Source organism: Tachypleus tridentatus, chromosome 5 (genome assembly GCF_004210375.1).
Source record: "Tachypleus tridentatus isolate NWPU-2018 chromosome 5, ASM421037v1, whole genome shotgun sequence".
NCBI lineage: Eukaryota > Metazoa > Arthropoda > Merostomata > Xiphosura > Limulidae > Tachypleus > Tachypleus tridentatus.
The window spans coordinates 33,020,175-33,033,424 of NC_134829.1; the positions used below are offsets into that span (position 1 = coordinate 33,020,175).

At 32.7% G+C, this 13,250-nt stretch overlaps 1 protein-coding gene across 3 annotated transcripts in view; it reads left to right on the plus strand.

Moving 5' to 3' along the window:
• The first annotated feature begins 1,264 nt into the window (after positions 1-1,264).
• The window catches only part of LOC143250874 (uncharacterized), a 45,253-nt gene continuing 33,267 nt past the window's right edge, over positions 1,265-13,250 (plus strand). For 2 of the 3 annotated variants that reach the window (XR_013028415.1, XM_076502004.1), the window contains exons 1-2: positions 1,265-1,957; positions 5,230-5,342. Coding sequence is in view for 1 of the 3 variants with exons in the window: in XM_076502004.1 (XP_076358119.1) it covers positions 1,933-1,957; positions 5,230-5,342 (138 nt within the window). In the remaining 2 variants the exon portion in view is untranslated. The remainder of the gene's footprint in view (positions 1,958-5,229; positions 5,343-13,250) is intronic. The other variant, XM_076502005.1, reaches the window with a different exon arrangement.

Here is a 13,250-nt window from a genome sequence, read left to right on the forward strand (position 1 = left end):
CACTTATAATCATCTTTTGTCATGCCATGTGATATTTCAATAACGAAAATTACACTGCAAAGGAAACTAAACACAATCTATTGTTGGCGAATATCTTTATTTTTAGATTAATGGGTGTATCCAGCGTATCAGCACGCTGAGATTCGCAAAGTAACCGCAGGGTTTTTTTTCCCGATGCATGCCTTTGTTTCTTATTATTTTAATATGCATGAGGAAAGACCGCTTGCGTAAGTGAGGGCTTTTCGACAATTGTCATTTCTATCGGAAGTGTCAAAGGTGAGATATTCAATACAAATCAATTTATTCGATGTGGTACAATAAAATGCATGTGTATAACACTGGAATGTAAAATATATATATATATTTATATGTATAAACCCAATAACAACAATTATAGGCTGTACATGTACCTTTCTATGCTTTTTTTTCGTATCTATATTCGAAATATTTCTTTCAACCAGTTGACGGAAGTTGTCTCGTGTTTTTTTTTTTTTTCGTAAGATTCCTTTACAAAAAGAGAAACATTTATTTTTTTTCTCTCAAATGAACAGTTCAGCACATTTTATTTTTGTATGGTTAACCGTTCAGGAGACACGGATCGTGACAGACATACATACACTTGGCTATTATATATTTATCCAATAGAAACGTTAGTTTTTATTTATTGAAAATCTATGTACTCAAATGTTTACAATCACATAAACTTTTGTAACACGGTTTATAGGTTAGGTTAAACATATATATTTTTGTATTTAAGAGAAAAGGCTTGAATCATGACGTAACACATTCTGTATTTTAATATTCAATAACTAAGTGTCAGCGATCATATATATATTTATAAATGAACGGAGATCATTTCTAAAGTTATTTTGGATGTGGTATATTCATTACAAGGCGACCAATCGTACGTTAGAAACTTATCAATATACTTTTGTTTTATCTGATTTCTTCTTTTTTGTTGTAAATTATGCAAAAGTGGCACGTGCTGGGAACTAAATGTTGTACAAGTAGAAAATATGGTCACAATTTAACTATAGCCATGGGCTTTCAAAAGATCTTTGAGTCCAGCGCCGATCGAGTATTTTACACCCCACTCATGAGACGAAGCGCCAGTGGTGTTCTTAACATCAAAGAATGCCGCCGTAAAACAGGCACCCGGGTCGGCGTTGTGGCAGGCTTTGAGACGCCGCTTCCAGCAAGTAACTTTTGTCAGCGTAGACAGCCCTCACGAATAGCCACAGCCTTGCAAATAATTAGGTTCTCTGTTACCGGCTGCGTTATCGTGCCGCTGTAGGTAACCCTATATTTAGGATATGCCCTTCAAGTCGGCCTGTACGTAACATGCCAACTGATCACCTGATCACTCTTTCGCAAACCTCTAAGATCAGGTTTTTATAACAGAATTCACTTATGAGTTCAATTTACACTCTTTTCTATTTGGTATCATGAAAAAGCACTAAAAATTTATAAGAAGCCTATGCTCATGTAAGAGAACCTGAGCGCATTCTTGTTCTGTGGTTGTAGACCGTGAAGCATTGCATTGCAAAACGCCCACTCTTGACTTGAGTACTTCTAGCTCGTGAAGCGTGACTGGCGCCACTTATTTCCTGCTCTTACACAGAAATGGCATCTCCCTCGAGCTATAATGGAATCTTCTCATTTATTCCTGATTGGCTGTCAGTAAGGCTGGTCGACTTTGCCTTTTGCGCTATGTGGCTTTGCGAGTTAAATCAGTGCAAGAGAAATATACAGTTGAGGTTAAATAGCACGTTGCTTGAAATTTTTTGTTTATGTTGAAAATAAGCATATTAACGATATAACCTAAGCCTGACCTAGCGCTTCTGTGACAGTAAATTTATTTTGGAAAGTGATATAGTGTTTGTGCTGCTATATATACGTATTGTAATTCTTTATGGACTTACGTGTAATGATATGGGCAAAGTGCAAAGTAAACATGGTAGGTAATTTTGTTTATAAATTTAAGTTAATACTTGATACTGGCAATTAAAAAAGTGTAAATCGATTACATTTGTTTAATTATATAATGTTCGGAATACGTGGTAGGACTAATAGACTTACTAATAGTAGATGTACAAGTTTTATCGAGTATTCGTAATACTTCTACTATTAACAGTAACACTATTATGAAATACTATAACCTGCAGTAGTACTACTAGTACTGACTTATTATTAGTAATGCAATATCAGTGTTCAGTAGCTCAAGTATTTCAGTTAATCTACAATATTAGCACATAATTATGTCATCACCAAGAGTTAAAGATACCCGTTTACTGTGCAGAGCGTAGGTTTGATGAGAGTTCCAGAGGCTGGTTTAATTAGGATGAAAACATAAATTAATTATTAAGTTTGATATTCTTGTTTTAATATATTTTTGGAAGTTATAATTAAAAGCACACTAAACAAGTCAAAAATAAAGGCTTTGGGTTTTATGTTTGCGTTTAAATGGTAAAGCTTTTTTTGTTGTTTACAGGCTAAGATGTGCAATAAGTATTTTGAATATGAATGTACGATCTACTTTATCAAGCAGCCTCCAAAGTTTTATTGTTGAAACATCATAAAAGCTTTCATGGAATTACAGCTTACAATATTTTAATGCTATAACTCCTTTGTTGTTTCATTTAAATGATTTGTCTTAACCAAGAAATACCTAATTTAAGCCAATTAAAAAAAAAAAGCAACCAGAGTTTAAAAAAAGGGAAAAAAGAGGTGGCCCTTTTTAACTTTGAGTGACATTTTAAAAAGTTTATACCGTGTTTTCATCACTGTGTCGTCTGTTTAAAGGGTCCACGTCAAACAAGTCGTCTTTATTTCTTAATGATACAGAATTTATGACAAACAAAGAAAAAAGGCAAAATTAATCCACTGTGTTCATCTTATTTTATGTTTGCAAGTCTTGTTTGTATATGATCAAAAAGTGACAAATTAAAAGAGAAAAACAGTCGCCCAAAAGTGGGGTGGTGGGTACAAAAAAGGAAGCAGGTGGGGATGCTAAACGTATTTGTTTGTATTTGGACTTGTATATGTTTTTATATGTAGGGTTTCCTCAATGTATATTCATAAAATTGATTTGCTAAACGCTATCAGACTGTTTTTAAACTTCAGGTAACAGTTGGTTTTCGTTTTTTTTCTAAATATAAAATACCAAGTTTTCTGTATTTTCAGTAGCAACAGTTTTAGTGATCAGAATCAAACTTGTTTCTTATGTTTTTCTCAAATTACACTGCTGTCAAATTTAATATATGCAGACTCGTTCAATAAACTAAGTCAAATAATTTTAAATAATTAAAGAAAGAAAAATTGATATATTTTTTTGTAATTTCCTGGAGCATCAACACAAACTGACCTTTGTTATCCTAAAGATCAACTTTAATTATTAGTAATTTTTGTAACTTAAATAGTAAAATGAAATTTTATGCTATAAGGATAAATTTTTCACCCCTTCTGTATAAATTAATATTACTAAAGACAAAATTGTATCCAAAAAATACAAAGTTATGAAAATTTACTTTTTCTGTATAATGTTTGTGCAAATGACATCTCAAGAGTTGATTCTTTTATCTCATCAATTTTCAACTGGCAATGATCATGTAGCTTTAAATATTACCAAGTTAAAAGTGGTTCTTTTTCACTCTTAACATGAAAGGAACAATCTTTCAAAAATAGTGTTAGGGTTGTTTTTTGGTTGATCAGTTACATTGTACATCATTTATGTTCACCTAATTTCCTTAAGCTTGTGAAGATAGCAGGTGTGGGGTTTAAGTGGACAATGTTTGCTTTTTGTAGTCCAACATGTTATGAGAGTGAAGAAACATCTGAGTGCAAACATTTTTTTTTTTTATAGAGGATGTTCATGAAAAACCCTAATTATTACTGTTATATCTACAGCAAATAAGAATGAACAAACAAACACTGCTATAAGTTGTCCAAGCAACTTTGTTTCATCCTTAAAAATTGTATTAATGCAAAGCTGAGTGCATAAGGAATTTAATGTATGTTATGTGGCATTACCACTGACACCTGTGTCTGCATGAGACCATAAAATGTTGATAAGCCATTACAATTTGTAAAACAGTATGGATTACATCATCAGGATTGTCCAAGTATACGATAATATAAATAGCTTAATCTTAGAGGAACTAAATTGTAAGTAACGGGCATAGTGTCAGAAGGTCCATAGTGTTGCATCTTTCTTGTCTAAAACAATCAATTGTAAGAATCAAAAACAAAATCAAATGTAGCCCTGGTTGTTCAAATCATACAGCAGTGGCCTTGTGTTTAATAAAGCAAATGAATTTGAGAAATAACTGTTATAAATAGGGTTTATTTCAATGAACAGTAATCTACAGATTGCCATTATGTTTTGTTGCTGTTATTACGTGATAACATTGGTTGTAAGGTTGGGATTTTGGATTATTACTTCAGTTGGAATCTTTATTAATCTATAGATTTTGATATTATTAGAAAAGGTTTCAATTTACAGAAAGTTCTACAATCAAGGATTTATTATAGCCTAAGAGTAAAGTAAGTCTTAAACCTCATTCGCTGCCTCCAGAAATTTGTGACTATCATTTTTAGCTTCAGTTTTACTGTGTTCGATTTTTGCTGTTTTTATCAGTGGGTGTTGTTACTCAAATGGTTTCTGATATGCACATCTTTGTAGATAATAGTAATTTCTAAAAATGGATAGTGTTATATGATAATCCAAAATTACTTCGATGAAAGTAACTTTTGTTGATATATACTGTGTTAAGTTTTAGTTTCTGTAAGATAATAAGAACTTCTGAAGGCGACCAAGATGAGATTCATGATAAAGTAGAAATGAATGTGATAGGTTTAAACTAGATCTTCACTCGTAGTAGTAGGAATAACTATTGATGTTGTGATTCTCGTGGAGTATGCTTGGAATTTTATTATAATTTTTTTGTATAACCTTCTCGCTGAATAAGCTATTAACTGCAGCTCTTAGGTTAAGACAGAAATTTTGTGGCTGTCTTATTAAAAATTAAAGTGTATGTTTTGATCATGAATCTAGAGTGTAGCAGGTAAGATATTCAACCATGATATTCAACAGCCAATGACTCCAGCTTGAAATTTAGAAATTATTAGTTACTGCTATCTGTTTGTGAGTGGTTGAAATACTTAGAGATAAAACTTTAAAGTAATTTGCTATAAGACTTCATGTATATTACTAACTATTTTTTTTTGTAGGGGAATGTTTTTTGGTGAATGCACATTTCAACCCCTTGTGTCAAACAGATGAGGATGTTAACAGATTAAAGACAGTTAATTATGTTAATCGTGACAAAAACTCCTCCTCTTCGGTAAGTCTAAGCATGTTTGTCAGGTTTAATATATAAAAGTAAAGAAGCTATTTAATAACACATTAGCAGAGCTGGGTGTTTAGTGGTATTTGATTAGTTAGAGAAATCTGAAACACTGATGTCAGTTATTTGATAACACTAATTAACTTGATTGAGCTTGGATTATTGAAGTGATTACTTGACACCTGATGACCTACTCTATGCTCTTAGGAAATCAATTATGTCAATTAATTACCCAACTCACTACTATGTACAATTTGACATTTCTTACTGGACAGTGATTTGCAGCCATTGGTTATAATACCCATAATGCTTGTATTTGCACATAAATGTTTCAGACCTTGGGCCTTAACCACATTGTTTCAGCCATACTTGTTTATAATAATTGTTTCATTTTGTTTTCATTATTTGAACTCAACTGTATGTAAAAAAAAAAAGTCAAACAGGTAAATATTAAGGATTATCTTTGCTTCAAGATCTTTGATACATTTAAACTGAGCAAAAACAAATTTAAAGAGTGTTAATGATTATGAGAAAATTGAATAAAGAAAGTAGAACAAAATCTTTCTCAAACTTTACATTATTTGGTAATATCCTAGCAGTTGAAAGTATTAGTTTCTTAAGAATAACCCATTATTTAAAAGGTGGTACACTAGCTTTATCCATATTAAACTTTTTTCTTCTTTTGGCTGTTCTTGTGTAACTTGAAGAAATCATAAATGTTGGTTCTATGACTTACGTTAAGTGTTTTCTCTCTAAAGAAAAATATATATTCCATAACATGTTTTTGCTAGTTTGTTATCTGTATACTGTGGTTGTCACTTATTGTATATTCAGGAAGAGCTAAGCTCTTAAACTCAAGTTTATCACTCATTTTTCTTTTTAGTTTTTCAGTCATTAAAACTTCATCTGAGTTCTGAAACTAATTACACTCTAAGACTAACTTTACTACTGTATTAGAAACTTGCATCTTTATCTTGCATCACCTCATTGCATAAAACATGATAATCTAAGTTTTAAGAAATTCTTACACCTTCATCAGTTTATAAAGAGTCTTAGTTTATTTTATGTTATTTTCTTTATTTCATAATTTCCTTGTGGTATTTTTCTGTAGCTACTTTATTTCCATGATGTTAGTTTATTAATTTCTCCTCAAGTCGACTGTAACAGGATATATTGCCAGATAGCTTTAGATTGCCTCTCATATTTCCATTGAACTTTTTTCTTATTTGCATCATTGGTTTAATGGTTTTCTTATTATTAAAACAAAACTGATTAACTGGGACATTGTAGTTCTGTAAAAACAGACTGATGTAATTATTTTTTCAACATGTTTATAGTGGGTATGAACTTGTATAATAATATTTTACTTTCAGTTACCCCTACCCAGATAAAACATTATCTGAACTTTTCTCATTCACATTAATTTTAAGTATTTACATGATTATTTTGTAATCTAGAAATACACAGTAAGTGACCCATTACCCATTTGTAATAACTTTTCTTAAGATATATATAATTTTAGAAGTTGGGAGAATGACTTACCTCAAAGAAGACTGTAGGTCAATGACCAGAATAACAGGCATTCTGGGTAAAAAAAAGTTAAGGGATTAATACTCTCATTGGTTGTGAAGTACCAAGTAAAAGGAAGAAAAAATAATAGTTTTATCCAAGAATTCACTCCTTTTTTAATACATTAAATTTGGTTTTTAAGGCTGAATTTCTTTAAAATAATAATGTATATTGAAAGCTTTTTTTTTAATATTGTATGATCAGAATATTTTGTTCAACTAATCTTAATTGATATGACTAATATAGCTTCACTACATTGTGTGGTTTCTCCATAATATACTTCTGTTAATTCTATTGGCTTTTTAACCATTTCTGTAAAATTTAAGGATTTTTGTTGTTTGCTACATGGCTGATGTTTTGTAATAGTTGGTTACATTATTTTTGTAACTCCTACAGATGAGTATAAAAAATGCCAGCTACCTTTAATACAGTTACAGTTTTCTGTTATATCTTTGAGCGGTCAGTGTTGATCCTTTTATAAAATTTAACTTAATTTTGAGTTTTTAGCATCACATCCGATAGTTTGAGGAGAAAAGCAGAAAACTTCCTCTATTTTAATCTCCCATTGGTTTTCATACATTTCATATCTGCAGTATTTGTTTTTCACATTTTTTTAGAGCTTAACAAAACACAGTTTCGATGTCTACAATGTTTATTTGCTACACTTCTCAATTTGTTCAGTTTGAATCACCATATGGCTTATTTAAAATCACTTTTGAGTTAATTAAGTAAACTTGAATGTTGTAGAAGTGCAGTAGATATAAGAAACGTTTTAGGCCAACACACTGTTCTCAGTTCTGAAGTATTCATGAAATATTTGGATTTAAAACAAAGTCCACTTTGGCTTCTCCATATCAGGGTTGAGGGGGAGTTTTCCTTACCACCTCTTGGAAGCTTCAACCTCAAAACTTTACATGCTTGTTTAAGCTTTGTCAAACTTTCAAATTACCTTCGGTGGGGTGTTGTCTGTTGATGCTTTAGTGGTATGATATATTGAATTTCAAGTTAATAAAACCTGTTTACAAATAAACTACCTGACTGTGTTCAGTCAAATTTTGATGAAACTGACATTGTATAATTCATAACTTATAAACTAAGATATTAGTAAATTTTAATTAGTGTTAAGGAGGATGAACCAGTTATTGAATTGTAATATGTACTGTGAAAACAAAAACATTGCACTGCATTTGGATGTTGTACATTTCTTCCTTAAACATGATGGCACAGTTAGTTAAGCGATTGAGGTTTCACGTATTTACTGAATAGTTTTTACACTAGAAATTTCACCCTACTCCTTCAGATGCCCCTTACTCTTCCCCCACGCTCGTTCTACGAGCCCTGCAGGAGATTTGTTGTCACGCATCGCCTCCCCAGGACGGGTGAAGTTCCTCTTGTGGAAGAGGATGCCATTCTCTTCACACGAGCGTTTGTTCGCGTTCTATAGGGTATGGAGGGGGATAGGGGTCTTATAGGGAGCGTCCGCTTCAAAAGGATCCGACAGTGCTACAAAGCGTACACGCAGTTATCTCTGCTCCATCTGCCGTCTGAACCAACCGCATCGCTGGACAACCGTGCTAAGGCAACTGCGGTATGTAAATAGAAGTGATTTTATGACAGTCAGTAAGTCATCATCTTGGGAAGGTTGTTTCTCAGTTAATGCGTGACCTTCTCGTGGAAATGTTGAAATGGAACACCGTACGCAAGCGAGTTTTGGTGAAACATGAGAAATATATCTAATATCCTGTCACGTAAGAATTGGAAGAAAACAGATTATTTTGCGTTAATATCGGTAATAAATCATAGTAGCTGGAAGTTTTGGTAAACATGTATCACATTAAGCATTCTTATAGAACGTTGGAGTGTATTTGGAAATGCCGTCTAAAATCTCGCTTAAAATTTATCTATTTATAATATGCACACACATATAATTCCTTTTATGGTATAAAATTGGAGATACTGTATTATTTCTGTTCAAACCTTTATTGATTTCCCATGTTTTGGACAATTTAATTTTACACAGAAATAATATATCAACGCAAAAGTAAATGCTTGGTTTTCGTATTACGTGTCTTTCCTTGCTTTCGATCCACTCATGGCATCGGAATCTCTCTTTTTATTATTATTGTTTTTTATGATTGTACAATATATTGAATATTTCGTACTTTAGAAGAAGGATTGACATAGATAAAATAACCCATTTTCCCACATCATTGCTCGATTTCAATCGAGGCCACTTGGTTCAGTCAATCCTCAGCGTGTACCATGAAAAACTTCTTTCTACTTGGCGGTGCAGTTGCTTGATTAGTAGCCCGGAGCACGAGGGCCTCTCTTTGTGCTGTCTTCTGTGCACGAACCGACACGCACGTAACTCGTTGTAAGGTCGCCTTGATATTCGTTCGTAGAAGTTTTTCTTTTTGCTATTCTCGGCTGTCTAACGTGAGACGGATACTGTTAATACAGATTAATATCAATTATGAAAGAACCGTAAACATCAGATTTTGTTATTGAAACGTGATCCGAAACTACAGAATTTTTTCCTGAGATATGTTTAAAACACAAACATATCCACAGTTCAGTTATTGCCTTATGCCTTTAAATCAGTCAAATGTTAGGTGAGTTCAAGCATCTCAGAATTATTGGCCATCTTTTATTGTGTTTAGGTTTACTATAACATTGTGTGAAAGGCTTAACTTTAGGCTTAATTACCCACTCCATTATAGAAGATAAATAGGATGTTTGTATCCACACGCTAGGAAACACTGCTTTATGCTTTAAAGAAGAAAACAGATTAGTTAGTAAGCATGGAAACGTAAAATAATCCAGTTTTAGTATTTTGAGTAAACATTTGGGTAATGTAAATATGAATAAAATAACACTGATGATAATAATAATAATAAATTTAAACTCTCAGTAATTTTACTAGCTTAGCACTAGTTTTATGATTGTATTTCAAACAATGCTTCTCACTTTATACAGTTTTATCAGGTTCATGAAATGTTAAGTTTTGCAATACATAAACATATATATATATATATTACTACGCTCAATCCTGAAGTTTAGTCATTTTTGAGAGCAGTATTAAAGACAGAAATGTAATGTTATTTCGGTGTTTGATCATAGGCCTGTGGTGGTTTTAGTGTTTTGAAATTTGAACGTGTTCTATAGTAATTCCTGTAGGATGAAAATGATATCCATCTTTCTCCCTCACGTACAGATATTTGACAAAACACCATATACACGTGAAATATTCTCATTGAAATGTTGGACAACCACTGTTTATAGACTTCTCTTAACCAGTTAGCAACGTGAGAGTCATCGATCGTTTTAGAACACACGAGAAACACCTGTTAGTACATAAACGGTTAACAGATTGTATGACTGTCGTAACGTGTCGTTTCTGGATAATTTGTTCGTGTGCTTTGACATTTGTTTTTCATATTATAGTTTTTTCCTCCCCGATATGTAAAAAAAAATCCTTATGTGATAGAAAAAATGTATTATTTTTGAAATATACGTTGAATTATGCAAAATTCATTATTAAAACCAAAACAACTTTAACGTAGTTTATAAATTCGTAGGTCTGTGTAATTGTTAAACGTAAAATGTCAAACAGGCAAGGAATAAAACAGAGATAACTGTTTAGGTTTTTGAAGAATCGTAGTTGCACTAATTCGTAGAAATACCAAAAAAACTTCATTACTGGCTTTCATAATTTTTTCGATCAGTGACGAACGTTTTGTTGTTAGGCATAACGTGATATTATTTTAAAATATTTCTGTTTCTAGAGCAATATTATGTTTTAGAATGATATAATACTACGCCTATAACAACGTGTCTACTTAGTTATCATAAGCGCTATAAAATAATGTTTAAAAATGCCGATTGTTCAGAAACGTCAAAGTTTTACACTGTTACGTAACCAACATGTTGGTTGTCACTGTATGAAGGATTTGACCTTTAAATGGCGACCATCATCAACTGATGTTTCTACATACAACATTCCCGCTGTTTAAAGATTGATAACACTGCACAACAAAGTTTTTGCTACTTGAACACTGTTGGTTGTTCCTTATAGATTTTTGGCTGCTGATCATGAAAATCACATCCAAATTTGCCCATCACGTACCGTTTCATCGAAATCTTCAGTTTCACCAGGACATTGCTACAATGGAAAAACGATATCAGGGCAATTGGAATCCGTCAATGCTTGCTGACTACTGTTGGACACTGCAACGCGATGCACCGGACACTAAATACAAAGGAAAATCAGGAGCAAAACACTTTTAATTATGTTGAACTTAATAGCGTATTAGAAACATAAACGCAATTAAATACGTTATTGCCGGTAAACAGTTAACTGTCTATTTCTCAGAGTTCCTACGTGATGAAGCAAAACCAAAACTATATTTATGCATACCCAGCAGGTATCTGTCACAATCAACAAAAACTTTTCAGAAAGCAAGACTTTGAAAAAAAAATTGTTGTGCAGTGTTAGCAAAAAGGTGATAGCTATGATTTATTGAATTATTTTTATTGATTGTATGCCATAATAATGTTTTGTTTTACATTTAGTAACTAGGTGTTTTTAACAAAGTATATTTGTTAAATGTGTATATTGAATTTTCATATATTGATTTGCTGACATACATAATTAAACATTTAATTGTTATGTTGCATGTTATGAAGCAGTCGTTTTGTGTTTTACCCACTCAGTAATATTTTTATATTTTAGTTTGTCAGGTGTGGCTGAATGGGTAGTAAGTGAGGTTGTGAATTTCGAAAAGTTCATGGTTCGAAGCGCATTATGTAGCACTTGAATCTGTGGTGATATTACTGTCATGTGGTAGTCAGTCCTGTTAATAGTAGCCCCGTAGGCGGCGTATACCGCAGAATGATTGCTTTTTAACCAGTGTATTGTACGATTTAAGTTGAAAATATGAAACGCTAGATAATTCTGTCGTCAGTTGCTTCAACTTTGAATATCGCGCAAAGCTACTCAAGGGTTATCTGCGCTAGCCGTCCCTAATTTAACAGTGTAAGACTAGAGGGAAGGCAACTAGTCATCACCACCCACCGCCAATTCTTGGGCTACTCTTTTACCAACGAATAGTGGGATTTACCGTCACTTATAACGCCTCCACGGCTAAAAGGGCGAGCATGTTTGATGCGACGGGGATTCGAACCCACGACCCTCAGATTACGAGTCGAACGCCTTAACTCACCTGGCCATGCCGGGCCACTTTGAAGGTACTCTTTTGGTTAATGGCTACATACAAGTGGTTATCTAAATGTCATTTACCAACTGTATCGTTTAATGTGTAAAATAAATTATTAGCATTATTGTTGAGTTGACTAGTTTTGTAGTTAATTTTAAATTGTCCTATCAGTCGACTCAAAATCCAGTTTGAACCTTAATTCTAATGATTAGCTATTATCTTTGTGTGTTTAAAGTGTTGTTATTAGTAATTCGCAATATTTGTTTTGTTTAGGAACATATTTTATTTACCTTGTTTAAAACCTTATCATTTGTGCACGCGCTAAATAAAACAGAGATAAAAGGCTACCGTTTCCCATTCTGAGTATCTGGGTTGATCCCCCGTGAAGCAGAGCCGAAAGTGTAGCGTGTTTCATCGGCTTGGAAAAGCAATCATCCGTTTAGATCCTATTAACGATTGCCTGATGATAGCGCATTACCGTAGTTTGTTTTTTTAATTGTATTTCCGTATCTACGTATACAATATTTACCTAGCTAGTGATAAGCAAAATAACGAACAAAATGTTTTACTCGGTTTGTTTAAAGCATTATCGTTTGTTTGTGTGTTCTTTTTTTATTTTGTGAAAACATCTTAGTTTATGTTGTGCTATGAAGAACATTAAGTAATCAAACACAGTCAAACTGGTGGGATTAACACACATGAGATTACAGGTTTGTTTTTAAAAATCTAATTATCCGTATTACGAATGAGACTGTATATGTAAATAGTATATTTCAGAACCATCTTTTCTCAATCACAAATATTTTTAGTGGTGTTTTACGTAATATTTCATATCTTTTGTTAGAAATCCACAGTAGGCTTAAATTAAAATAAATATTAAAAGCAAACGTAATTCATCTTTTAGATCGAAAAATCAAATACGTTATCAGTTTGAATGTTTAACACCGTAATAGAGTTGTTATTACTGTTTATAAGACATGACAGCTGTGGGTCCAGCGTGACTTGCGAGTCCTGGCGGTGACTTTTGGTAGAAAAAAAGATTATTTGCAATTTTAATTCTGCGCAGCCAATACACTTGTCGTAGAGCCTGTGTTGTGTAAAACGTTGATAAAAAAAGACT